Source organism: Pantherophis guttatus, chromosome 4, assembly GCF_059756535.1.
Source record: "Pantherophis guttatus breed Tessera chromosome 4, ASM5975653v1, whole genome shotgun sequence".
NCBI classification, from domain to species: domain Eukaryota; kingdom Metazoa; phylum Chordata; class Lepidosauria; order Squamata; family Colubridae; genus Pantherophis; species Pantherophis guttatus.
This window is the reverse complement of record NC_142066.1, coordinates 93,886,720-93,913,684: the sequence shown is the minus strand read 5'-3', so window position 1 is coordinate 93,913,684 and position 26,965 is coordinate 93,886,720. Positions and strand designations below refer to the sequence as shown.

At 40.3% G+C, this 26,965-nt stretch overlaps 2 protein-coding genes across 2 annotated transcripts in view; both read right to left on the bottom strand.

Moving 5' to 3' along the window:
* The window catches only part of CCK (cholecystokinin), a 71,292-nt gene extending 53,666 nt beyond the window's left edge, over positions 1–17,626 (bottom strand). Inside the window, exon 1 of the mRNA XM_060685971.2 lies at positions 17,491–17,626. Coding sequence (XP_060541954.1) covers positions 17,491–17,539 — 49 coding nt within the window. The 5' untranslated portion in view covers positions 17,540–17,626. The remainder of the gene's footprint in view (positions 1–17,490) is intronic.
* EIF1B (eukaryotic translation initiation factor 1B) overlaps positions 17,620–26,965 on the bottom strand; it is a 182,604-nt gene continuing 173,258 nt past the window's right edge. The window contains exon 4 of the mRNA XM_087894138.1: positions 17,620–17,652. Coding sequence (XP_087750264.1) covers positions 17,641–17,652 — 12 coding nt within the window. The 3' untranslated portion in view covers positions 17,620–17,640. The remainder of the gene's footprint in view (positions 17,653–26,965) is intronic.

Genomic DNA, 26,965 nt, shown 5'->3' with positions numbered 1-26,965 from the left:
TATTCATAAAATATACTTTCTTCTGCTAAAACATTTCTCTATTCACCACATTTCCCCCCATCCCTTATTCCACCCTCCCCACCCCACCCTGACTTCCCAGAGCAAAAACAGGGTATAGCATCTAACAAACATATGCTAAAATAAACTAACAAATTATAAAGTTCAAAGCTCCCACATGTTCTTTAACTCCCTTTGCTCCAATTCAACAACCTCCCTTTTATAAATTCTCAAAACCAATTAAATTAAATTCATTCTTCCTACTTATAAAAAAAAACTTTTTCTTGATGTATAATCCGATACTTAAGCAGTCTTACAAACAGTAGAAATCATGAATAAATTCCATTTCTATACCAGAGAAAAAGAAAAAAAATTCATCTTGAAATCTTATACATTTTATCTCATATATCTTTTAAAATAATATAGTCTTATGTTAAGCATTTTAAAAATCTCTTAATACCTTTAAAACACTTATTTACCAAATATAAATTTCAGAATCTACAGGAGGGTATCTTTCAATTTTTCAATTAACCGTCTTAATACCTCTAACTTTTTAGAGAACAACCCTTAACTATCCAAAACTAATTATCATTTTGCAATAAAATTCTGAATTTAACATTAATCCTCTTCGCTTCAAAGGGTTAGACATCTTAAAAGCTTATGCAATTTATCTCATATATCTTGTAAAATAATGTAACCTTATGTTAAACATTTTAAAAATCTTTTAATACCATTAAAACACATATTTGCCCGATGCCAATTTCAAAATCCACAGGAAGGTATCTTTCTTAATCTTCTGTTCTTCACTTCTTTCTATATTTTTTCCAATCCTTTTTTTTAATAAATTCTTTCAACAGTCCCCCTAGTTTTATTTTGGAAACTTTTAAAATGGTGATTTGAGGTTGATGTTTCTGAAATACTCGCTCTCTTCTTGAGGTCGCGTTTTCTAACTTGAAATCCTCATTTCGTCTCTTCTTGCTTGTATAATCATTCAATCCATTTCTTTGTCCATATAGCCAAAATTTGTTGCCATAAAGATTGTCAGCTTGCAATAAAGAAACTATTTGTTGCTTTTCTGTCATTTGAATGGAAATGTCCACCAAAACCTTTGTTTCAGCTGTACCAGCCAGTCTCTTAATCCTGTCCATTTCCTGATCTTCCAAAAACAAATTCCTCTGAATAATTTCCTGCTGTCCCCCTAACAACTGCTTATATTTTCCCGAGCTATTTTTTGAAAAAGCCCTTTCGATTGTATTCAACAGGGCTGAGGTAAAAAAGTCTAGAAGTTCTTGAAAAGCCTGGACAGTCACAGCTTGGGAATTTGCTGATTCACCAGCCCTGTTGTCAGCCATATTTCAGCCACTTTGTATTTATCCAGCTATCAGGACAACAATTCAACTTTTTTCCACACAGTATAAAAACCAGATTTTAGTTAAAATCAGTACCAAATTCTTTTCCTCAATACCAAATTCTTTTCCTGGCCGCTTCCATTTAAAACTTTCTTTTAGGGTGTAATCCAGTAGCTGTATCACTGTTGGAAACATTAACAAGCCTTAACGAGCACTTTCCCTGGTAGTTTCCTCCTCCCGCCCTCAGGCGCCATTTTCTGCATTAAAACGGAGTTAAAGTGTTACTTGCAAGTTTCCTTTTGTTTTCTCCTGATTTGCTCTGTCTGCTATCAAAGTAAAGATGTTAAAAGTCCCCCCGTTAATTTTCTGCAGATTCTGGTCGCAGCTTCTAGCTCCGCTTCAGCGGAGTCGTCTCTGGTCCGGAGTGGCTTGACAGGCTTCAATAGGGAGCCCACACCCTTTGCGCCCCAGGATTTCTCCTAGCGCACTTGGGGGGCTCTACCTCTGCCTGTCGACTCTTCTCTCTCCCCTTTGCCCGGGGAGAGGGTTCCAAGCCTCCAGACAGCAGTTTTTCGGCTGTTCTGGGGCTTTTACAGAACCAGAGAACGGGCGCTCGTAAAAGAGCGTCTTCAAAGCTTGCGGAGCCACGCGGAAGTCCCCGGAAGCAGGACTTGATGTTACCTTAACATGGTCAATGGAATTAACAATCTAGTTGAAAGACATTACAGAAGATACTATATGGAATACAAATTTAAAGTCATTTGAGGGTTTTATTTATATATGGAAATATTTTTTAGTGATATGGGCAGAAGAATAAAGATATTAAATATATTATGTATGGTAGACCTGTAGGAGAGTGGGTGAAATAAAATTGATATGGTACAAGGTGATAGGTAACATTATTGATTGCTTAGTTTAGGAAAAGGGATGTTATGTTTAGATATTAATATACTTAAAAGATTTGAGTTAAGAGATATACGTAAGAGGGTGGATTATGAGTAGAATAAATGCCAAATTAGGATTAATTATATAGTTTCATAGCCAACTGTTGTTTGAAATGTATAGTATGCGGGGAACATAATAATAATGTTAGAAAGAAATGTTTAGCACATAGGGGGTGGTGTAAAAGGGTGGTAAAGTATTATATAATGTGATATTAATTTGGATTTCATCTTGCAGAAGCCATGGGGGGAGGGGAGGGGGAGGGGGGTTAGGAAGTGGGGGGGGAAAGGGGGGGGAAATTTGTATTTGAAAAACTTTTTCAATAAAAATAAATAAATAAATAAAAACCATGGCTTGGGAGTTGATGAATGTTGGGATTACAAACTCAAAAGACTAATTCTTAAGTAGTTAATGTTCTATCACAATATGTTGGTTGATAAACATAAAGCCCTACAAGTAAGAAATTGGTTTATAACATGGACCACCTTACTAAATATAATTGGCTGGCTAGTCAGGTTATTTAGAGAGAGATTGCTGAAAATTTCATTTCCCAAGGAAATTAAAAGGATTGTGGATTAGAAGGTGGGTCTTTCTTTGGTAGTAATCTTTCCATTGTGGAACAGATTATCTCTAGAATTTGGCATGGCTCTACCCTTCTAATATTTATTTAGACTATTTTTTAAACAATCCTTTGATCCAGGATAAAATTTGTGAAACCATCCTATTTTTGAGTTAATATGCCATATGTCTATATGTTTCAGGGTGGAAAATAAATAAATTAATAAATGAAAGGAGAATTAATAAACATTCCATGCAGTGCAAAAGATTTTACCTTTGTTTCTATATACTTAGCTAACAATGGAATACTGTATTTGAGACCGAATCTTGAAACAACTGTCCAACTGAAGTTTTTAAAGACTTTCTATCTGCTACAAGAAACTCAATGTGGAAACTTCTCAGGTACAAATTCTGCTCAGAAAATTGCTGTACTTGTCCAACAAAAGTTATTAAAGAGTTTATTGTCATCTGCTCCAGAAAATTCAATATGGAAACTTCACAAGTACAAATTCTGTTCGGAAAACTGCCATACTTGTCAACAAAGTCAATTTGTCTATTTCTAACATTACTTCACCATAAATTTCCTGGGCTTATCTAACTTGACTAAGTAAAGTCATTCAATATAACAATGTTTTGCAAAAGTCCTGACCTGCAATTTCTGAATCAGCCTAGGAATTTGAATGACATTTTTAAAAACTGGAATGTAGACAATAATGACAGTCATGAAAGGGGAAAAAAATTCACAATTGTCTATAGATTTCAATAGTTCCATTTTAAGAAGGAGAAAACAACCCAATTCAAAGAATTTACAAAAAGATGACTAATGTTCTGAAGTAATCTTCCTCAGTCAAGTCTCCTCCAAATATGCTGGACGTCAAAGAGCAGGTTGACTGGGAATCAGAAATTTACGTCCAACAAACCAAAAATGCATATGCTTTACATTATAGCTTAACTTTGTGCTTTATATTTCCAAAAATGTGTTGTATAAAACAATTAGTAAATTAATTTGAGCTGACATTTTGTCAAAATGCTTTTAAAATGAGAAATTCATCAGGAGGATAATGATTTCTTGAACAACTAAGAAACCCTCTAGTTTTTTAAAACTGTTTTTAACATTTGTTGTCATGTAATCTAATGTACCCCCATGTAACTATTCAAGTTACCGAGTTCCTTCCTTAAAGATATTATGGAGGAATATGGGTAACTCTTCAAAATATAAAGACAAGAAAGTGAAACCCTGGTTAAGCCAGTAAAATTTTGGTATGTCAGGGAAGTATATCAAGCACCCCTAGTTCAAAATGCAGACTGCAAAAATCTGGATAATCTCTAAATAACAACAGAAAAGGTAGCATTCTAATTTTTGCTATTATTTCATGGTTTAGAGGTAAAATTGCATGCAAGCTCATAAAGGGGAGATTTGGAGTGAGCTACTGTAAAACAGAACTACAAAGCCAGATTATTCTGAGCTATTTTCATGTAGGCATTCTCCCTTATAAGGAAGCATTTTGGGACCTCACTATCCTCTGATATTTAACATGGTGGTAGTAGCATTCTCATATGCTTGGATATTACCAGCATTGTAAGCTGCCCTGAGTCTCCGGAGAAGGGCGGCATATAAATCAAATTTAAAAAAAAATATCCTTGAGTCCAAAGTCCTGGGGAAAACATTTGAGCTTTTTAAAAAAATAAATTTTATTAATTTTCTATTAATTACATTTCTTAGTGCTTAATAAACATCATGTTGCCTGGGTATTTAATTTGCTTATCAATACAGATTCTATTCTTAATTTTTACCCCTTTTTTTCCAACCACTGGTAAAATAAGTTCTATGTTTGATAATATAATAAATAATGACATTATAATAATGACATTTAATAATAATAATGACATTTGACATTATAATAAATAATGTCTTCTTTCTGTTTAATTTTCAATGTAAGTCTATTCATTTTGCACAATCTAGTATCTTCATCTTCATTTTCCCAATATTGTGCAAGGATAATCCGGTGTTTCTTCATTTTCCCAATATTGTGCAAGGATAATCCTCACTGCTATTAAGACATGTAATATTGGACTTCTGGTGGCTCCGCGTTCCCTGAATGGATGCTCCTTTAGGAGCTCCAGCCCTGTGATTCCGTTTGCTGCTAGAACAGCAAAAATCAGCTGTTCTACCGGCTCGAAACTCTCCCCCAGGGAAAAAGGGGGAGAGAAGAGCAGAAGGGTCTGGGTAGAACTCCCCTAGACCCCCAGGCTTTTTTTTTAAGCCTGGGGTTTGCAGGGTGAGAGCTCCCTGAAAGCCTTTCAGTGCTCTGGATCCGGGATGATTCTGCTCTATGCAGAACAAGGGGTCGCAACCACACCAGCAGTGCAATTTTAAGGACTATGAGAAAATTCGAACCTGGATGCTGGCAGAGCAAATCAGGAGAACAGAAAATGCAAGTATTAAACTTTAACTCCGTTTAAAAGAAAAAGGAAAAAAGATGGCGCTTAAGGACATTTAAAACGAAACTTACAAGTGAAAGTGATCGTTAAAACTGCAACATTGTAAAAGCTACCAGATTATGTGGCAAGAAAAAGATTTAAAGTGCTAGTGAAATCAAAAAGACTATGGTATTGACCTTAACTACTTTATACTTCTAAATTGTGTGGAAAATTATTGGATTTATTGACCTGATAGCTGAACAAACTTAAACTGGGAATTGAAATATGGCTGACATCAAGGATGGAGTATCATTACTATATAAGCCAGCAAATTCACAAGTCATGACTGTAGAGGTTTCACAAGAACTTTTAAATTTCTATACTTCTGCTATACTGGAATCAATTGAAAGGACCATTCAAAATTATAATCTGGAGAACAAAAATGATTTGCTGGCTGGAAAAGAGGAAGAAAATCAAACTAATTTGTCTTTGGAGCAGGGAAAAGAGGCTGTCCAGGAACACGATGGAAGTTACCACATTGAAAACAGAGGTTTTGGCAGAGGCTTCTATGCAGTTAATTGAAAAGCAGCAAATAGACTCTTTCCTGCAGACTGATAAACTTTATCATGACAATTCTTGGTTTTACAGACAGAATCAATTTTTAAGAGAGGAAGAGACTGATTATATAAGCAGGAAGAGTCGAAATGGAGGTTTCAAAATGAAGGAGATAACTATTAGGAGAGAGCGATCTTCAAAGATGCATCAGTCTCAAATCTACATTCAAAAATTTTCGAAAATAAAAGCAGGGGGAGGAGCAATGCTGAAGGAGAAAGTATTATTGAAGAAGAAGGATTGGAAAAAAATATAGAAAGAAAGGAAGAATTGAAGATTAATTTCTTTTGGGGAGGATCTTAATAATAAATTTGAAAAGTCTATTGAAATTAGCATTTTTTTTTAAGTTTAAGTAAAAATGTTTAACTAAAAATGGATAGCTTTTTTAAAAAATGACTGGTATTAAAATGGTTAACTTTGAAGTTAGTGGATAGTTTTCTGAAAGTTGAAATTCATATTTTGAAGAATGAATTTAAGAGTTAGAAATAACTAAACTCAATGGATTAATAGTATCTTTGAGGTTATATTCTGAAGAATATTTTATTGAAGTATTTTTTGAGAGAAAAAAAAGAAAAAAAGAACTTAAAATGGTTAATTTAAAATTGAATGGATGCAAAATAATATTTTCTTTCTTTTTCTTTTTCTTAAAGAGATATGCTTTAAAGAAAGTTTTAAAATGTTTAAATTAGAATTTTAAAAGGGGAGGCTGATGAACAATTTTTAAAAGAGGAGTTAAAGAGGGTGAGGGAGTTTTGAATCTTGTAGCAAGTTAGTATATTTTAGCTTATGTTTAGTTTAATGCTATACCCTGTTTTTGCTCTGGGAAGTCGGGGGTGGGGGTGGGGAGGCGGGGTTGAAGGTTTTGTGGGAATAAAATGGTTGTCTAATTTTTAATATAATTAAAAAATAGATTAAGGTATTAATAGAGAAGTAAGAAAAAATGGGGGAAATGTTATAATAAAGGGAATGACAATATTAAGATATGATAAATATTGGAGGAGTAAAAAGAAGATTTACAAGATGTATTCAGAAGATATATTGAATGATTGATTATGTATTATTTGTTTGTTTGTCTACAATATTAAGATATGATCAATATTGGAGGAGCAAAAAGAAGACTTAAAAGATGTATTCAGAAGATATATTGAATGATTGATTATGTATTGTTTGTTTGTTTGTTTATAAAATAAAAAAAAACTTAAAAAAAGAAAAAAAAGACATGTAATATTAAATACATACTTTTCTTATCCAATTTTCCTAATGTCATCCCTAATAAAAACCGTTCAGGTTTAAAATCTACATGTTTCCCTAATATCTTTCCAGGCCACCTATGTATTTTTGGCCAATTTTGTTTCTTTAACACAAGCCCACCACATATGATAAAATGTGCCCATTTTTAAATTACATTTCCAACATTTGCTAGACATATTTTTAAACATTTTAGCTAACCTAGCAGATGGTAAATGCCATCTATAAAACATTTTATATAGATTTTCTTTATAAGAAGTTGCCATTGTTAATCTATAGTTGCTTTCCCATAAATTTTGCCATTTCTCCAGTTCTATCTGTAGTTTTTTCTGTATTCTATCATTGCATCTTTTATTTGTTCATCCTCCATTTTTAAATTTAGTAAGAAGTTATAAACGTTCTTAATTAGTTTTTCATCAGAGTTCAATGGTGTCTTATCAAACAGTGTTTGTCCTTTATAAAAGATATACTTTTTCATATCTATATCATATCTAGATTGCAATTAGCAATTGAGGCCACCATGATAGTATAATGTCCTGGTCTTCAAGCTCTTGTTTCAATTTTAATTTCCCTTCAGTGTCCAAAATGTCTTTATATATCACAATTTTTTCAAACTTCATCAGATTTGAGTATATGAAGGCTTCCATTGTTGAGAGCCATTCTGGGATTTTCAAGTATATTTTAGGTTTTATTTTTTCCCATACAGATATTAGTGAGTTTCTTTTATATAGCGATTTTGAAAGTATCTATGGATTTTATTCTTCTCATACCATAGGAAGGCATGCCATCCTAATTGTATATCATGTCCTTCTAAGTATAACAGTCTTTTGTGCCTCAGGGTTATCCATTCTTTTAACCATGTTATCACACATGCTTGGTAAAATAAAAACCAATCTGGTAGTCCAAACTTTCCATTTTCTTTAGATTCTTGTAGCATTTTCAATTTTATTCTCGCTTTTTTTCCTTGCAAATAAATTTCAAAGTCGATTTGTTCAAATCATTAGAGAATTTCGTTTTAATTTTTACAGATACTGTTTGAAGCAGAAAGAGCAGTTTTGGTAGGATATTCATTTTTAGCATGGCAATCTTTCCTAACGTTGATAAATATAGGTTTTTCCATTTTTCCAAATCTAATTTTATTTTCTTAAGTAATTTTATATAATTGTCTTCGTTTATGGTTGCACATCTTGCTGTTAAGTATATTCCCAAATATTTAACTTTCTTAACTATTTGAAAGTCCACTTTTTCTGCCAGATTTTCTTTTTGGTTTTGTGTAAGGTTTTTAACTATAACTTTAGTTTTTTCTCTGTTTATTTTCAGTCCTGCTACCTCTCCAAACTCCTGTCAGGCTTGCCTCTGTTCAAAGCTCAAGAAAGAAAAACCCCAACTCCATGTTTGTAGAGAAAGGTACTTTTACTAAGTATGAACGGAATGCAGTGAAAGAAAAGCAAAGTCTGAGGCAATAGGCGCGAAAATTACATATTCTAAGCATCCTCCAGATCCCTCCCCCCACAGTCCCAAGGCAAATGTCCAATCCATATCTCCCCAAGGTGTCATGTGGGCAGGGGTGAAATGCTCCCAGTTCGGACCAGCTCGGGCGAGTAGGTAGCGATGGTGGTGGGCAGTTTGGAGAACCGGTAGCAAAAATCCCTGCCCCCGCCCCCCATGCCCAGCTGAGCCACACGATAATCAGAGCCCTTTTTTTCTTTTAAATGGCTCTGAGAGCCCAGCTCTGACGATCTCAACTGTTGCCTGCTAATCGGTAGCAAAAATCTCTCCCCCTCCCCACCTCAGCTTGCTTACCTTATCTGATGGTCGCAACATCTTGCTGTAATCCCTGCAATCTATTGCATTAGCAAGCAACTGAATCTCCCTGCCTGCAATCAAGCAGGCAGAGAGTTGTGAACTTCAACTCCCAGAATTCCTCAGCCAGCAAAGTAAAGCTGGCTGAGGAATTCTGGGAGTTGAAGTCTACAAGTCTTAAAGTTGCCAAGGTTGGAGACCCCTGTTATGCTGGGTAAGTTTTTTTCCCCTTTGGGAGCTTTAAAAAAATAGTTAATTGGGGTTTTTTTTAGTTGTTCTTTTTTTAGACCTAGCCATTTAAAGTTTAGGAAGTTTTAAATTTAGCTGCTTTTATATAAAAATAAAATAAAATAAAATAATATTTGTGCAGCTTTCTGAGATTGTGTGTGTTTCTGTAGTGTTTCACTCTAACTACACAAACACACAAAATCTCACAAAGCTGTATGTGGAATTTTGTCTGTGTAAAGTGTGAAAGTTGGTTTTTTGGACTTTTTGTGGCTGTGTGAGGTTTCTGCTTGTTGCAGGGGCCATTTTGGGTCTAACACAGCTGCTTTTATATTGTGGGTGAGCCAGTTGTGTTGTGTTGTATTTTGTAGGTTAAAAAGGGACAAAGAAGTGACATTGACTTGGCCACGCCCACCTGACCAACAAGCCACGCCCTCCCAGTCACCTTACTGCCAAGCCCCACCCACTAATTAAGCCACGCCCACAGAACCGGTAGCAAAAAAAATTACATTTCACCCCTGCATGTGAGGTACTTCTTTAGGCAGCCCCATCTATCTGGTATGCTGGAACTGTTGACCTTGGCAGTTATCAGTTCTCTCTGCAGCTGCTAAAAAGACAGCACAGATTCCTCTCCCTTTTTCGAGATATCTCCACCAGCTCACTTCCTGCTCTCCTAAATATCATCAATACCTCCCCCCTCCCATTACAATGGCAGCTGAAAGCAAGCAAGTAGCATGAGGCTGATATTCAGCCCTCCTGCAGAAGTGACATTAGACCTAGGAAAAAAAAATGGAAATAGACAGAATAGAATGAAATGATAAAATATCCAACATACATAAAATACGAATAAATCCCAACTTATTAAGGTTTATAAGAATATTTACTGTGAATTTTTTGTAAAAGTTAAGGAGCTCTAACATCTCGCTCATTCACCCATTCCGATTGAGAGGAAGGGAAATGTTTCCAGGCCACCAAGTACTGTATTCTACCCCTATGTTTCCTGGAATCAAGGATTTGATTGACTTCAAAATGTTGCTCCCCTTGGGACTTCTGGGTGGCAAGGCAGGCATTGAAGACTGTCAGGCTTGATCGTCAGCCCCGACGATTCTGTTAAAACCATGAAACAGCGACAATCAGCTGTCTCACGGGTCTGAAAACTTCCCTTTTGGGCGAAGAGGGGGAAGTGAGTATTTGGGCAGAGGTAGAGCTCCCCTAGAGCCTCAGGGGAAAGAATTTGGGGCACGAAGGGTAAGAGCTCCCTGGGAGCCCAAATTAACTCTGGATCTGGGGACTCTTCTGCTTTAAAACAGGAAAAGACACTGCAACCATCCCTGCAAACAATGATTGACATAGAAAGAAACAGAAAGCAGGGAGAGCGGAGATGGGAGTACTTAAAATAGCAAGTTTAACTCTGGAATATTAACTTTCCCTCCTCAAAGACTATTTCAAAAGGAGAGGAAAAATGGCATCTGAGTAAATCTTAAAAGGAAGTGTGAAAGTGAAAGTGGATAGTAAAAGTGGTTGCTACTGCTGACTAAGACCTCTCAAAAATATTTGGTGACTGGATAAAGAATTAAAAGAAAGTTTTAAAAGGAAAATAATTAAACTTAAATTTACAGTATCGACTTCTTCTAACATCCTTTTTAAAAAAAAAAAATAAGGAAGTGCTTTCTGTAAAAGGAGTCAAGAATAACCTGACTTAGTGAGACCTCTAGTGGCCGAAAGTGAAAGTTATTAATTTGAAGAATGGCATCTAAATCAGTAAAAACTGTAGTTTCTAGAAGCGCAGGGGGATCATCAGTACAACAATCAATACTGCAGACCCTGACATCACCCACCCCCTCATTTACAGAATCACCACAAACATTGACACTAAAAGACTTACAGGAGGCTTTAAAACTTCAAACTAGAGAAATAGAAGAACAAATGAGCAATAAAATCGATAAAATGAATAATAAAATGGAGCAAATAATGGAAGCGATGGAAGCGATGTCAAATGAGATGGGTGAAATTAGAGAAATTATTAAAATTAAAAATAAGGAAATAAGAGAAGATATTATAATGGCATTCCAGGGCCTGGCAAAAAATATCGAGAAATTGGATGAACGTTTGGAAGAAGTTAATCAAAGTAATTTGAATTTGGAAGATAAAATGAATGATGTTCAAAATAGGATGGAAAAGATTGATGAGGAGGTTATGATGTCACAATATAGAGACATGGAATTTGCCTTGAGGGTAAGAGGAATCCAGCAAGAAAATCTGAGAGTGGTATTTGCCAAGGCCTTTGCATCTATAATGGAATGGCGATATGAAGAGGTTATAATGGAACTTGATAAAATATTTCGGGTTAACTCCTGGATCGCTAGGCAGAGGCAATTGCCAAGAGATATAGTGATTTATTTCTCAAAGAGGATGACTCAAAATGAAATTATACAAGCTTTTTATAATAATAGATTCCAAGTGGAAGGCCGAGAGGTCTTAATATTGAAAGAAATTCCACCAAAAATTTTAAGAAAGAGGAAAGAGTTTGCCTTCTTGGCAGATTAATTTAAAAAATGACAGCATCAGTTCAGATGGGATATATCGGCCGGAATAGTGGTGAATTACTTAGGAACAAGATACAGACTTAATACAATTTGGAAGGCAAGAGATTTTTATAGTAATGTATTAAAAGCTGGACCACCATCTCCGGAAGTTAAAAATAGAAAGGAAGAAGGGACAAATCAGATACAAGTAGAAGGGAAACAGGCACAAGTTGAAGGAGTGATTGTGTTGAACAAAGAAGAAATACAGCAAGCTTTGGATACTGAACAGCCTTTGGTACCTTTAGAAGAACCAAAAGGTCAAAGAATGATGTGTGCAGCAATTAGATGAAAAGAAGAAGAACAGAAACAGCAACTTAAAACTAAAGATCAAGAACCTATTAAAATGGAAGCAGTGGGAGGAACGAAGCCAAAGAGGCAGGTGCACTTAGATCTGCATGAGGTGCTTCAAAAGCTTCAAGTCGCAAAAAATGGTGACCAAGTTCTTAACTTGGAATGTTAATGGTTTAAATTCACCACAAAAGAGAAAGAAAATATTTCAATATTTGAAACAATATAAAAATGATGTAATTTGTTTGCAAAAAACACATATTAGAGTAACAGATCAAAAATATCTGATTAACTCTAGATTGGGAACACATTTTGTAGCATCTGCTCCAGATAAGAAAAATGGAATAGTTATATATTTAAAGAAGGACTTAACAGCTAAATTAATTGAAGCAGATAATCAAGGAAGATACATTATAATTGAACTTTTGATAGAAGGAAAGAAAATACTTCTAATTGGAATATATGCATCAAATCAACAGCAAGGAAAATTTTACAAACTGTTACATAATAAAATAATACAATGGGATTATAAACCGTGTATTTTAATGGGAGATTGGAATGGAGTATTGGATGCACAAAGAGATAAAAAAGGAGTTTTCCAAGGTAGTCAAAATCGTGCCAGATTGCCTAAATCATTTTTTGAGATGATGGATGATCTGGAATTGAGAGATATCTGGCGAGAGCGAAACGCTGAAGAGAAGGATTTTACTTTTTTTCCCGATAGACATCAATCTTTTTCAAGGATTGACTTTATATTAATTACCAATGATTTCTTTTCCAGGGTAAAGGAGATTACGATATGTACAAGAACTTTAACTCATAGTCCTGTATGGATGGAATTGGATCAGAAAAAGGGAGATAGAAGATCTTGGAGGTTAAATGAAAATTTGTTTAGATATGAGGAAAATGTGAAGGAATGTAAAAAACAAATGAAAGAATTTTTTGCTATTAATATGCATAAGGGTACCTCAATGGAAATGGTTTGGGATGCAAGTAAAGCTTATATGAGAGGAGTTTTAATATACTTGAATAATAAATATAGACGTAGACAAGAACAAAAAGGAAGGAGTTAGAAGAGGAAATAAAGAAGAAAGAGGGGGCATTTATTCTGAATCCAACTGACAAGAAATTGAAAGAAACAATAAACTTATTGAGAGGACAGTTTAATATATTGATGGCAGACCAGGTGGCAACTAATTTACGATATGTTAAACATAATACTTTTTATAATGCTAATAAACCGGGCAGGTGGCTAGTTTACTTGTTAAGGAAAAAACAAAAGTCACGTACTATAGAGAAAATAGAATATAAAGGAAAAGAGGTGTACCAACAAAATATTATTAAAAAGGCATTTTTACAATTTTATTCAAAGTTATATGCTAGCGATACAACTCAAGGTATAGATAGATACATACAAGCGAACATCCCTACAGCTACAAAGGGATGGAATGAACCAATTAATAACCTCTGAGGAAATTACTTTAGCAATTAAACAATTAAAAGAGGGGAAAGCACCAGGTACAGATGGACTGACGGCTGTTTACTATAAAAATTTACAGTCAGAAATGGTGGAACCTCTTAAGGAGTTATTTAGAACAATTCAAACTGGAGGAGAAGTACCTTCATCCTGGAAAACGGCTTTTATATCATTGATTCCAAAGGAAGACCAAGATCTTAGTCAACTAAAAAATTATAGACAAATATCTCTTTTAAACATTGATTATAAGATCTTTGCAAAAATATTAGCGAATAGACTAATGCAGGTTATGCAACAAATGATTCATAATGACCAATCAGGATTTATAAGTGGAAGGCAAATGAAATACAATGTAAGACAAATTGTAAATTTATTGGAATATTTGGAAAGAAATAATCAAATCCCTGCAGCGCTGATCTTTTTGGATGCCGAGAAGGCATTTGATCAATTGAATTGGGAATTTTTATTGAAAACAATAGAGAAGATGGAATTTGGGGATTATTTTTTACAATCTATTAGGGCAATATACCAGAAACAAACAGCACAAATAATAATCAATGGTAGCTTAACAGAAACTTGCAAAATTGAAAAAGGAACAAGACAGGGATGTCCCTTGTCACCATTATTGTTTGTTTTAACTTTGGAAATATTATTGATTAAAATACGAGAAGGGAATCAAAATAAGACATCAAGATTATAGGTTAGGAGCGTTTGCAGATGACTTGGTTATTACATTAAGCCAACCAGATCTATCGGTTATAGATTTAACAGATATAATAATGCAATATGGACAAGTGTCTGGATTTAAGATAAATAAGCAAAAGACAAAGATAATAACAAAAAATATGAACATAAAACAAAAAGAAGTGTTAGAAAGATTAACGGGATTCGAAATAGTAAAAAATGTCAAATATCTGGGGATATATATTACAGCTTCATATGTGAAATTATATAAAAATAATTATGAATTTTTATGGCAACAAGTACAAAGAGAGATGGAAAGTTGGGGAAAACTACAGTTGTCATTGTTGGGAAGAATTGCAGCAGTGAAAATGAATGTTTTACCAAAGTTTTTATTTCTGTTTCAAATGATACCAATACTTAAGAAAGATGTAAACTTGAACGAATGGCAGAAAGGTATTAATAAGTTTATTTGGGCAGGGAAAAAACCGAGAGTTAAGCTTAAAATAGTGCAGGATGTACATGAAAGAGGAGGTCTTAAAATGCCTAATCTGAGATTATATTATGATGCAGTTATCTTATCAATAATTAGTGACTGGTTTAACTTAACGGAAGAAAGAATATTGAATATTGAGGGATTTGATTTATTATATGGATGGCATGCGTATTTATTCTATGATAAAAAGGTGGATAAGGTCTTTAAGTCTCACATATTAAGGAACGCCTTGTTGCGAGTCTGGAAAAAATATCAACATAAGATAAATTATGAAATACCTATTTGGGCAATACCCAGGCATGCGATAGAAAGTGTAAGTGTGGAACAAAAACAAGATGTGATTACATATAAAGAGTTTCTTAAAGTGGAAGGGAACATAATGCAGTTAAAACCATTAAATGTATTAAAAGAAGAAAAGATAGTACAGACTTGGTTTCAGTTTGGGCAGTTACAAGCTAGATGGAAAGAAGATCAGAAAATTGGTATAATGAAAACTGATGAAAATTTGGTAAAACAAATTAGAGATAAAGTCAATTGCATATAAAAAGGTTATATAATGCACTGATAGAAATAGACTCAGAAATGGAACTGGTTAAGGATTGTATGATAAAATGGGCACAAAATTTTCAGGAACCAGTAATGATGAAAACTTGGGAAAAAATATGGGTTAGAAATGTAAAAATTACGAAAGACTTCCAGTGGCACCACAGGTGCTGGAAGACGTTCCTTTTGGATCGTCAGCCCCGCGATCTCGTTAGAACTGCTAAGACAGTGCAAATCAGCTGTCTAGCAGTTTGGAAACCTTCCCCTTGGGAGAAGAGAGGAAGGCGAGCAGCCGGACGAAGGTAGAGCTCCCCAAAATCCCTAGGAACAATTCTGGGGCTTGAAGGGTGAGAGCTCCCTGGTAGCCCGACAGAGCTCCAGATCTGGGACTTTTCTGCTTTAAGCAGAACAAGATGCCGCGATCACCCCTGCAATCAACATTCAGCTTCAAATTAATCTCAAAGCAGGCAGAACAAAAACAGGAGTCCTAGTAACTGCAAGTACTGAACTTTAACTCTGTAATCTATATTTCTCCCTTCTAAAATCATCAAAAAGGAAAGGAAAAATGGCGCCTGAATTGTAACAGGGCGTGGAAAAAGTGAAAGTTATAGTGAAAGTGATTGTTAACATCATTAGCGCTTTTAAGGCTGTTCAAGATTATTGGATTCTATATTAAAGAAATTAAGATTTAAAGTGGAAAGATTACAGTTTGGACTTTAAATAAACTACAATACTTACAAAAGATTTAAAAACAATTGGACTTATTGATTTGGTTGCTGTAAGAAGTATAAATTGAAAGTTAAAAATGGCCCCCAAAATTGTTGTTGCTGCTGCCACACCCCCGGGGCCCACACAGGAGCTGGACCCATCGGCCTGGCATCTTGGGCATCTCTAGTCTCACCTCTCTGCTGACTAGCGTGTCTTCGTGGTCCTGCGTGGCTCATGTTCTGTGCTCCCTGCCTCCACTGTGCTTCCTGGTCCACCCCCCGCAGGGCCTCCCCTAAAGAGGATGCGGTATGGCCAGATGCTGGCTGGTCTCTTCTCCTCGACCCGCACACCCCCTTTTTAACACGCAGTTTCAGGCTTGCCAGATGGAAACGGGTCTCTGTACTGCCCTGAGTTCCCCCTGCTCCCTGCCAAGTGTCTGTTCCTGCTATCCAAGGTTGCCATGAGGGAGCGTCCCTGAAGCTGGCTTCCCCGAACTTCTCTCGTAAAACGTCTAGAGTAGAAATCCCCAGTCCTGTGGAGTAACTCCACTCGCCATCAGCGTCTTTCCATCCATCTCTGTTCCCTCCACCTCTGGAAGGTTGCCTCCCCTAACTGGGGTGAGGGCTGTTTGGCCCCGGTGATAGCAGAACTATGCCACCACTCACCCATTGAGGGCTTTGTTCCACCAGTTCCAAATGTCTCTACATTGTCAGAGGCGTATTCCCCCTGCTTCTGTTTCTGCGCGTAACGAGGTGTCAGTCCATAGCATCGTCAGTATCCATTCAGCATGACGGTAGGAGGTCAGGGATACGGTGTCTCACCCGGCCGCAACGTAACCGACCGCCTACCAAGCTGCAAACACTCCCACCACCAGTGTGCACTTCACCCACCCAACCACTCGCTTATCCCCTCCGCTGAAGCTCGTGTACTCCGCCAAGGCATCTGAAATCCACATAAGCCATCCCTATCGTCTGATGTGTCGAGTGGATCTCGACACTGGGTAAGGCATAAGGGCATACACATTTTTGAACAGCGCCCTTTACTCCTGCAGAAAACGGCGTGGCAGTATCCTGCAGACTATGGTGCATAGCTTGATTGCGGATGCTGGGGTTGTGGAATCATACTGGGCGGAGCCGCTACATTACACCAATTACACCTTGAACCGCACCTGGAGCAGCATTGTGGACCAGACTCCATATTTTCTGGTCCATGGTAGGAAGCCAAGTTTGGGACACTTACGTGTATTTGGCTCCTATGCTTGGGTGCACATCCCCAAACAGCTGCGGAAGAAGGGGAGATCTGTCTCCCAGAGACTGAGGTTCTTGGGCTATGCCCCTGGCTCCAAGGCCTACTGGTTCCTGGGAGAAGGGGGCAGGACTGTGACCTCCCAATCTGCCTCCTTCGAAGAGGACTCCAATTGGACCCAGATCCACTCAAATGATCTGGGCCCATACGTCAGCCGACCCAGCAAAGCCACACCAAACACGACATCATCTGAGACAACCACAGACCCTGCCACCAATGAGAGCGAGGAACAGGATGAAGAGGTCAGCCTACCTGGTCCAGATGGGGAGGATGAGCTGTCCAGTCCTGAGGGGGAAGACATGCCATCTTCGCTCAACTCTTCGCTTCCAGCAATGCCTTAGAGGCCCATGATGCCCAACGCCTGGGACCGAGGGCCTCCACATCCCGGTTGTGAACAGCCAGTCAATGAGGAACCTGCAGAAGAAAAGGGTGGTGAGTGGCAAGAGGTCAGGAGGTCAGGAGGTCAAAGCGGTCCAACACGGGGGTCCCACCAAAGAGAATCGACATTGGGCACATCGCGTCTGTCAACAGCATCGTGGTCACCCCAAAGACTTTCTCTGACATCCAGGAGCTGCCCATCAAGAACCACCCCAACGATGCCCTTGAAGTTATGTCCCAGTGCCTGGAGGCTGTGCGGATCTGGATGGGGAGGAACAGGCTCAAGTTCAACCCTTCCAAGACTGAGTGGCTGTGGCTTCCGGCATCCCGATATAGTCAGTTGACTCCATCACTGACTATTGGGGGCGAGTCATTGGCCCCCACAGAGAGGGCTCGCAATCTGGGAGTCCTCCTGGATATGCAGCTGTCTTTGGAGGAACATCTGACGGCTGTAACCAGGGGGACCTTTTGTCAGGTTCGCCTGATTCGCCAGTTGCGGTCCTTTCTTGATCGGGATTCCCTGTGCACAGTCACTCATGCCCTCGTCACCTCTCGCCTTGACTACTGCAACGCTCTCTACATGGGGCTCCCCTTGAGGAGCACCCGGAGGCTCCAGCTGGTCCAGAATGCAGCAGCGCGGGTAGTGACGGGAGCAGCATGGCGCTCCCATATAACACCGCTCCTGCGCGAGCTGCACTGGCTCCTGGTGGTCTTCCGGGTGCGCTTCAAGGTGCTGGTTATCACCTTTAAAGCACTCCATGGCATAGGGCCTAGCTATCTTCGAGACCGCCTGCTGCTACCGACGACCTCCCATCGACCCGTGCACTCCCACAGAGAGGGCCTCCTCGGGGTGCCATCAGCCAAACAGTGCAGGCTGGTGACCCCCAGGGGGAGGGCCTTCTCTGTGGGGGCACCTACCCTCTGGAATCAGCTGCCCCCAGAGATAAGGAGAATCCAAGACCTCAATGCCTTCCATCGTGCCCTTAAAACCCATTTTTTCAAGCAAGCCGGGCTGGCTTAAGAAGAAATTTTTAAATGTTTTAATTGGTAGTGAGTTTTAATTGGGCCAAATTTATATATCTTTTAATTGTTTTTTTAATATTTGTACTGCATGTTTTTTAATTCTGGCTGTACACTGCCCTGAGTCCTCAGGGAGAAGGGCGGTATAGAAATTCAAAAAAACAAACAAACAAACAAAAAAAAAAAACAGGAGAGGTGGCAGCTCACGATGGAGCAGGAGATGGAGAGCCTGAGAAAGCTCAAGGTTTTCATCCCGCAACAACCACCAAAGGAGAAGAAGGTCATTGGCACAAGGTGGGTTTTCAAAGCCAAAGCACTTGCCAATGGCCACTACCTGTACAAGGCCCGCTTGGTAGCACAGGGGTTCGCCCAGTGCTACATGGAAGATTACAGGGAGACTTACTCTCCGACTGTCTGGGCAGAAAGTGTCAAGGCTGCCCTCATAACCACTACTGCTCTGGGAAAAAAAGTCTATCAATTCAACATCCAGACGGCCTACCTTCATGCCAACTTGGACCGGCAGATCTATGTGAGGGCCCCTCCTGGTTACCAGCAGGAGGGGGGAAACACATGGTTGCTTCAAAAAAGGTTATATGGCCTCAAGCAGTTGGGGAAACTCTGGTACAACTGCCTCAGAAAAACCTTAGAACGAATTGGCTTCAGTGTCAGGTTTCGGGGCTATCTTAAATAAACTTCATTCTCAAGCGCAAAGTCTCTAATGAATCACTTTTATTTTAAGAATAGCAGAATCCGACATTCCTGATTCAAGTTGCAGCCAAACTGGCCCCTCCTTCCAACCCCCTCCTCTTCCGCTCTCCAACCCCAATGTCCCATTGGCCATCATGCAGATCCATCTCTACATCCCGGCACGTTCTTTTCACAGGAATGTGGCCCCCACCCTCGTCACCCAGGAAACACTATCTGTAACATTCAAAAAACTAGGTAAAAGTTCATCTCAGCAATAAATCAAGCTTCTGCTCTATGCTTCATCTTGTTCATGTCAGCGCTGGAAGAGAGCCTAATTTGGAACGCTGACATCCGGCCCCTCTCCCTTCACTTCTGCAACATCACCTATCCCAGAGGGAAAAACACAACAAGATTAGTCTCATCAGCCCCTCCTTAGCTGTGCACCCCCCCTCCCGGCTTTCCCGGGTGGTCTGCATGGAATTTTGCTATAAGGCGGTCAGCTTGAATGTTTGTGCTCTTCACCCAGGAAGCCTCTGACAATGGGTAACCCTTCCATTTAATTAAGTACTGAAGGTGCCCCCTGTGCCATCTTGAATCAAGAATCCGCTGCACTTCATAGTGCATTTGGCCCCCAACAACCAGGAGCCCAGGGGGTTCACGTGGCATTGGCCTTAAAATAGACCCCACTACAGGTTTTAGAAGGCTACTGTGAAAAATGGGGTGAATTTTCCCCAAAAGCCGTGGCAACTGCAATTGCACTGTAACGGGGTTGATTATTTTTATTATAGGAAATGGTCCTATAAATTTTGGGCCCAATTTCCTGCTTGGGAGTCTAAGTCTCAAGTACTTGGTGGAGAGGTAAACTTTCTCTCCCAGCTGAAATGGTCTTTGGGGAGTTCGGTGCTTGTCTGCTTGTTCCTTATAAGATTGAGCCGCCTTTGCCAGCGCCCTCTTAACATTCTCCCAAGTTTGTCTCAACATTGCCATCCAGTCGGTCAAGCTGACTGAGAAGGGGGCTCCCTCGGGTATTCTGGCATGGGAACAAAATCCATGCCACTCACTATTTTGAACGGGGTTAGCCCCGTGCTGCTGTGGACAGCATTATTATATGCAACCTCCGCAAAAGATAGGAGGTCTGCCCAATTGGACTGCTGGTAGTCGACGTAGCATCTTAAATACTGTTCTATCATAGTGTTCAGTCTTTCTGCCCCCCCATTGGTGCTCGGGTGAAATGCTGAGCTGAGCCCTTGGGATGAACCTATGGATCGTAGAAACTCCCTCCAGAACTTTGCTGTTAACTGGACCCCTCTGTCAGAGATGATTCTCCTGGGGACTCCATGTAGGCGGTAAATGTGTTTCAGGAACAGTTTGGATAACTGACGGGCTGAAGGCAGTCCACTACAAGGAATGAAGTGTGCCTGTTTGAAGAATAAGTCTATTACAGTCCAGATCACTGTATTTCCACTGCTCCTTGGTAGGTCTACTATAAAGTCCATTGCAATCTCCTCCCATGGTCTTGTTGGCTCAGCTACTGGTTGCAACAATCCAGGCGGACACCCTGGTCTTGTCTTCATCGTGGCACAAATGGTGCAGCTTTTTACATAACTGTCTACATCCTTTCTCATGTGGGCAGGTCAGGTCCCACTGCAGGGGTTGTCCCGGGTGAAGTTTCATCGCTGGGCTTCCTATCTTTAGGAGGTCCGTCAAAGGTTTGGCAATCTTCGCGAACGAGGGGATGAATTGTCTGTAGAAATTCGCAAAGCCTAGAAAACTTTGCAGTTGTCTGCGGGCGCGAGGGGGCTGCCATTGTAGAACTGAGTGGACCTTGGCTGGGTCCATCTCTATCCCCTCGTTTGATACTTGGTAGCCCAGGTAGTCTAGCCATGATTGGTGGAAATCACATTTTGGCAGTTTGACATATAGGTTTGCCCGTAGCAGTTTTTTCAGTACTTGGCGGACGAGGGGTATATGTTCGTCTATGGTCTCCGTGTAGATAAGAATATCGTCCAGGTAGACGAGGACCCCTTTGTAAAGGTGTTCATGTAAGACTTCGTTTATTAACTGCATGAATACTGCCGGGGCTCCTTGCAATCCAAAGGGCATTACTTTAAACTGGAAACTACCCAGGGGGCAGTTGAATGCTGTTTTCCATTCATCTCCTGCCTTTATGCATACTCAGTAATAAGCTTCTCGAAGGTCTAGTTTGGTGAAAACCTTCCCTTTAGCTAGGTGGGCTAGCATGTCTTTCATGAGGGGGAGGGGGTACAAGTTGTGTACGCAAACAGCGTTGAAACTTCGAAAGTCGACCACCAGTCTCATGGAGCCGTCCTTTTTCTCTTTAAACATGACCGGCGCCACTACCCTTGGTTTCACTGGCTCAATAAATCCCCTTTGTAAGTTTTTGTCTATGTAGTCCCGCATTTCCTGCATTTCTCGGGGCGTCATGGCATACATTTTAGGTTTGGGTAGTTTCGCTCCTGGGATAATCTCGATGGCACAATCGGTCTCGCGGTGGGGGGGCAGAATGTCACACTCGGCCTCGCTGAATACCCCTGCAAGGTCTTGGTACTCCCTTGGGATCTGGTTTGCATTACAACGGTGGTGGGTGCGGTTGCCAATTGTTTTGCTGCACCTTCTGGGAGGGACCCTTGTGTTGGTGGTGTTTTCTTCTGTAGTGGAGGGCTGCTTTGGGGTTTCAGCGTGGGAGGGAATTCTTCTGGTCGGGGCGGCAGGGGTTGGGGCCCCTTTGCTATTCTCAGCCTGCGGGTTCCCTCTTGCCACCAAATGATTGGGCCCCATTTGTCGAGCCACGAGAGTCCCAATATTACTGGTTCTGTCATCTTGGGGGCTATTATGAAGCGGATCGTCTCCCAGTGATCTGCGAGTTCTAGTCTCACGGGTTCAATCAAGTGTGTGGCGTACGCTCCTCCCACTAGGGACCCATCAACTTCCTCGAAGCGAATTGGTTGTTTGAGCTGTTTAGCTCGGATTCCCAATTTTAGAACTGTGGGTAGGTTGATTAGGCACCGTGTGCTACCCGAGTCTATTAGGGCTTGGAAAGTCTCTTGGGCCCCTGTTTTGGGGGCTATTAGGCATATGGGGAAAAGAAAAGGATGGACGGGTCCACTCACCATCGGGTCATCCTCGCCTTCGTCCTCTGTGTCATAGGGTTCGGGGGACTGATCTCCCTCTTCTGGGATTCCTCTGGTTTCGGTCAGATGAGCGAAAAACTCCGGGATTTGGGAAGCTTCCCGCGGTACGTGGGTGACGCGCTTGGGCCCTCGTTCCGGTCATGCTTTGGGCGGTGGAGCTGGTCCCGGTCTAGGCGTTCCACATCTTGCTGCTATGTGGCCGCTTCCTCCACATCTGTAGCATTTCAGTGGGCTCCGTGGGGCAATTGGTCTGTAGGAGGGCTGTGATGTTGGGGTTTCTCATCTGTTGAGTGGCCCCTGGTCTGGTCGACCTCTCTCCTTTCCCTCTGGTGGTTTTGGCGTGTCGCTCGCCCGCAACCCTCTGTCAACTTTTATCGCTACCCGGAACCATTCAGAGAGTCGGTTTGGGATGTCACGATAAGCAGTCACTTGGGAAATTCTCTTATCTAGGCTTGTTCTAAAAAAATACACCAGCAATCGCTCTGGCAGGGTAGGCAGTGTCCCAATGACTCTCCTGAATTCACGGATATGCTCTTTGATGGGCTTCCCCTTCTGCATTAGGTTTCTGAGCTCGTCTTCCACATAGGGGTCATCCTCCTCCTCCTCATAACGGGCTCTCAATAGTTGCAAGAACCCATCCGCATCTTGCAGCTGGGGGGCCCTGTTTTTATAGAGGGATGCTGACCATCTCTTTGCTTCTCCCTCCAGCCCTTCCGAAATGGCATTCACTAGGGCTCTGGGGAAAGGGTAAAGGTGTCCAAAACGCTCTATGTATATCTCAGCTGAATCGAGGAATTGGGCGAGGTTGTCTGGGTCACCGTCGAACTTCCCTCTGAACTGGGGTGGCTCCTCCCTTTCTGCCCTCTCCTCTCTGTGCTGAGCCCTGGAGGGCCGGCCTTGGTGTTGATAGTCCTCTGCCTCGTCTCTCATCCTGGGGTAGGGAGGTGCTGCCTTGTCTGGGCTTCGCTGCCATTCCCATCCCCAGCTCGCCCTTCCCAATTCACTTAGGGGTTTTTCTTTATCTTTTACATTTGCAAAAGGAAATTCCGCCTCTAAGGCTTTTGGCACAGTCCCTGGGTACTTATCTGGCTCACGTTTCTTTGCTTGAAGTTCTGCGGGGAGGGAAGGCAGAGAAAGTTGAACCTTTGTATTTTCCAAGTTGGCTGGGATCACGACCACTTCTGCTCCTCCCATTTCTTGAAGCAGGCTTTCCTCCGAGAGCTTGGCTTCAGCCATAGTCCGTCCGACCAGATGTCTGGGAGGGAACGGGATGATTTAAACTCAGCCAGCCTGGATTTGGAGGAGAGTTTGGCTGTCTGTCAGGTTTCGGGGCTATCTTAAATAAACTTCATTCTCAAGCGCAAAGTCTCTAATGAATCACTTTTATTTTAAGAATAGCAGAATCCGACATTCCTGATTCAAGTTGCAGCCAAACTGGCCCCTCCTTCCAACCCCCTCCTCTTCCGCTCTCCAACCCCAATGTCCCATTGGCCATCATGCAGATCCATCTCTACATCCCAGCACATTCTTTTCACAGGAATGTGGCCCCCACCCTTGTCACCCAGGAAACACTATCTGTAACATTCAAAAAACTAGGTAAAAGTTCATCTCAGCAATAAATCAAGCTTCTGCTCTATGCTTCATCTTGTTCATGTCAGTGCTGGAAGAGAGCCTAATTTGGAACGCTGACATCCAGGGCATCTCATGCAGATGAATGCGTTTTCTCATGTGACTCCAAAGGTGCTACAGAACAGGTTTTGGTTTACATGGATGACCTCCTATACATAGGGCCTGGCAAGGAAAGATGTGATGAATTTGCCAAGGTCCTGGGAGAAAGGTTTACCCTGAAGTCCTTAGGGCGGATTGACAGGTAACTGGGTATGCACATCTTGGCCACCGAAAAGGGGTTCGCCCTATCTCAGAGAGAAAAGATTGAGGAGTTGTTGGCCAGATGCAAAATGGCAAAGTCTAACCCAACGCGTAATCCCACATAAAATGACTACTATGGTCACGCTCACAAGGACAGCCCTGAGTTCACAGATAATAAGTTATACAGATCTGTGATTGGCTCCTTGCTATACATTAGCAATTGGAGCAGGCCTGACATAGCTTTAGCTGTGAATCTATTGTCCAGGCACGTGGAAAACCCAAAGGAATTCCACTGGAATGCTGTTAAGAGGGTACTTAGGGACTTCTGGTGGCTCCACCGGTGCCGAAAGACGCTTCTTGGTGAGAGCCAGCCCCGGGACTCTGTTAGAGCTGCTAGAACAGTGAAAATCAGCTGTCTAGCGGCTTGAAAACTTTCCCCCTGGGAGAAGGGGAGAAAGAGAGCCCACGGGTGTGGGTAGAGCTCCCCAAGAGCCCCAGGCTTCTTTTTAAATCTGGGGTTTAAAGGGTGAGAGCTCCCCAGGAAGCCCGTCATTGCTCCGGACCCAGGATGTTTTTGCTTCAAGCAGAACCAGATGCCGCGACCACCCCAGCAACTCAATTTTTAAAAAAAGATTTTGGACTTGAAAGCTGGCAGAGCAAATACAGGAGAAACTAAAATTGCAAGTACTAAACTTTAACTCTGGAAAGCTTATCACTTCCCTCTGAATTTCTATGGGAGAAAGAGAAAGTAAGATGGCGTTTGACTCTAACGGGGCGTGAAGAAGTGAAAGTTAGATACAAAGTATTATGCTGTGTTGAAAGCCCCTGTTTAAAAGAAGAGAATTTTATCTTAAAGGAGAAGGATTTAAAAATTATTTTTTTAAAAAAGACTTGTACCACTTAAGGACTGGAATAATTGATTTAGTTGCTGGAAAAGTATAAAGTGAAAGTTTTATTGGGAGGGGAAAAAAAGAAAAAAATGGCTGGCTTTTTTGAAAGTGATGAAGGCTTACCACTATATACATCAGTAAATACACAAATTCTGACTGTGGATCTTTTTAAAGAAATTTTAGAATCATTTACCACTGTGATAGTGGAAAGAATGGAAGGGTTTTTCAAGAAGGATTTTACTCAGACTTGCAACAAAGATACAAGAGAAGATATTGTATCGGTATTTCAGATGCCAAACAATAGTGAGTTGTTGAATGAAGAGGTGGGAGAAACAATCCAGTTCAATGTGTCTTTGGAAAATGGAATGGACGTTTTTCAAATTAAGAAGGAAAGGCTGAGAGGTTTGAAGGAGTGTAACCAGGAAATACTGAGAGAGATTTCTCCAGAGGCTATGACACAGTTAACTGGAAAATTGTCACAACTTTTTTGTAAAAATGGACTCTCAATCGCAGTTAAATAGGTGCGTTTACTGAAAGGAACTACTTTGCGAAGAGAACAAGATTGTAAAGTACAGCAATTTCAGTAAATTCAAGAACTTATAAAAATAAAAGAAGGCGGAGGAATAAGACTGAAGAAGAAGGTTCGCAAAAAAGTCAGGAAAAAATGGAGATGGAAAAATTATAACCCTCCTTGTTGGGGAGGATAGTAATAGTGAAAATGAATGACTATACCTGTATTTAGGGATATGATTTGCTTTGAAAAGCTATATTATAGTGAAAATGAATGATTTACTTATATTTAGGGATATGATTTGTTCTGAAAAGTTATATTAAGTAATGCTATGTTTGAATTGTTATGGGCCACTGACCAAACTTTCACTTTTGTCTTGAAGTATATTTCAAGGAATGCTTTGTTGAAGAATTTATATAAACTGATGGGTTAAAAGAAAAATATTGTGGATGTAAAAGTTATGGACAGTGTAGATCATTTAATATAAGTTTATGGGTTAGAAGGAGGGGCCAGGGGCCCCCATAAGAACCCCTGCACAGGGGCTGCTCTTTGGCTCTTGTTCTAGCTCCCTACGGGACTGATCCATGGGCTCAATCCAGGCATGGATGCCTCCATGCCAGGGAACTCATTTTCTCTACTCTATCCCTAAATAAAGCTTCAACTTGATTGCATCCCTGCATGCTGCCTTTTTCTTGAAAGCGCCTCAATGAACCATAATCTCTCACACTCTAAACATCACTGCATTCAGATTCAACATACATATTTTTGGGGGGCTAGGAGTTTCTGTTAATACTCCTGTGAACAGTTGCTAGCTGTAAACACACTGCACCTTTATGATGCTACTGCTAAAACTTCAATGTCAAATTGCTTAGAGAAAAAAAGATGCTTATTTACTTGCAGACAGAATTGTATAAAGTTAAACAATTATTGTGCTGCCAAGGGAAAACAAAATGAAATTATAAATAAGATGATCTCTGGAGTAAGTGTAGAAGCCATTCACTTTTAAAAAAAAGTGATACAGCACTAGTATATGAAATAATTCTAGTAGCTGATAAAACTAGAAGGAATTATGCCTAGAATTATTTTGCATGTTATAGGAAAGTTGGCCAGAAACAGTTTCTACCTTTCTGGGAGCACATACTTTTTCTCCCACTTCCCAAACAATAGCAATTGCAGTGCTAGAATCATATACATGAATCCATCTAGGCTTTATTATCTTC